At 36.2% G+C, this 1,656-nt stretch overlaps 1 protein-coding gene across 1 annotated transcript; it reads right to left on the reverse strand.

The window, feature by feature from the left end:
• Positions 1 to 1,225, reverse strand: LOC111901422 (uncharacterized). The gene has a single exon (XM_023897270.3). It carries the CDS (start codon positions 1,104 to 1,106, stop codon positions 186 to 188), a length of 921 nt encoding a protein of 306 aa, XP_023753038.1. The 5' UTR covers positions 1,107 to 1,225; the 3' UTR covers positions 1 to 185.
• Between the last annotated feature and the right edge of the window lie 431 nt (positions 1,226 to 1,656).

A 1,656-nucleotide genomic window follows, 5' to 3' on the forward strand; every position in this document is an offset into this window, starting at 1 on the left:
TGATAAAAATGATATGAATTTAAATGGGTTAACACATGATCAGATCGATGATGAGGATGTACAAGTTTTATTGCATGTGGTATGAGTTGATTGTAAGCTTTATTAGTCTAAAAAATAATTTATATGATAATTTGACAAAAATTCACATCAAATTGAGAAGAAAATCTACAAAGAGAAATATGAACTTAGCTTTTAGTTGCATAAACTAACAATGAGAATCCTTTTTTCTGTTCATCATCACTCTTCACAATCTTCTCTTCCAACCACAACCTGCTATCCAACCCACTCCTTGTTCTGAACATGAACACTGCATGACCCGACCCGGACCCGGATTCTGTGTTGAAGAACCAGTCATGAACATCCCACATCAAATCCACCAACAATCCATCTAAAAAAATGGTCTGATTCCCTCTGAAATTCCATTGTAACCTCTTCACCCGAATCACGACCCGTTTGTCGATGTAAACCACTAGAACTGGGTACTTCAACCCTTCGTTTTCTCCGGTGCACCGGATCAGAATATCATGCGAACTTCCGGTATCGGAAAATTGAGCTTTTGTTGTGTAATGGGTGTTGCCGGAAAAGTGTTCCTTCCGGGAAAGCAAAGAGAATTTCCCCATCTGTTTATTGGTTTTGAGTTTCTTAACGGTGGACTCCTCAGGCATGTCTCCGATTAACAATCCGAGTTCGGAATCAACCATGAGCAAAACGTAGTAACCTTCTACCGGCTCTGCTCCGGCGCCGTACTGAGCCGATGAGAGATCATAGTAAACTTCGAATTTCGAATCGTTGATTTCGAACGACTTGTTGCCCTTTTTCTTACGGAAGAGTCTGGAATGCGTGTTTAGACGGAAGGCCGTTGTGGAGTCGTCGCCGGAATTGATCTGCAAGCCTTGGGTGGTGGCGTTCCGGTACCATGTGACGGTGATGAAGTGGTGTTCACCGGTGGAGAGGGTGGTTTTATACAAACAACAGACGGCGGTTTGGGTGGATGGGATCAAATTGGGGGAAATTATACATGAAGAAGCAGTTGTATAGCTTGAACATGACGATGATTCAGAGACTTGTACTGCGTATTGACTGTAGCATGAGATCAAATCCATCATATTTGGTGAATGAAACTGTGGGTTTAAGGATCTAAATGGGAGAATTCATAGGAAGAAGAGGGTGAATGTGATTCTCTCTGTCATAGTCTCGTACCCCTTTTTGTTTATGCAAATCATCTAAAATAAACAACGAAGAAATGTCTTTTTCTCAATTCTTAAATTTTTTAATATAATTGCTTCTTTATCTGAGATTTTCTTAAATTAAATAATTCAAGTTATTTTTATAAAATTATTTAAAATATAACCATAGTAACGACAAATGAAAATGGTTGTGGAGCAAGAATTCATCAGATCTTGGTTTATTTAGATTCTGAATGTCTACTAACTCCTTATAAATTGTGTTGATGTAGATTTTATATGTCGTTTTTATTCGCATCAAAACTGTTTTTTGTTTAATTTTGTTTATTTATTTATAATTGAGATGGATCAAATAAAACTTCTAAAATTATAAAACCATGTATATGTTTATTTTCAAATATTTTCTATGTTAATAATTGAACATACATATATTTATAGATGAACATATAAATATTGATTATTTTCATATATT

The sequence above is a fragment of the Lactuca sativa genome, chromosome 2 (assembly GCF_002870075.4).
Source record: "Lactuca sativa cultivar Salinas chromosome 2, Lsat_Salinas_v11, whole genome shotgun sequence".
Classification (NCBI taxonomy): Eukaryota; Viridiplantae; Streptophyta; class Magnoliopsida; order Asterales; family Asteraceae; genus Lactuca; species Lactuca sativa.

Coding starts and splice junctions, on each gene's coding strand:
- LOC111901422 (XM_023897270.3), bottom strand. CDS start 1,106: ATGATGGATTTGATCTCATGCTACAGTCAATACGCAGTACAAGTCTCT.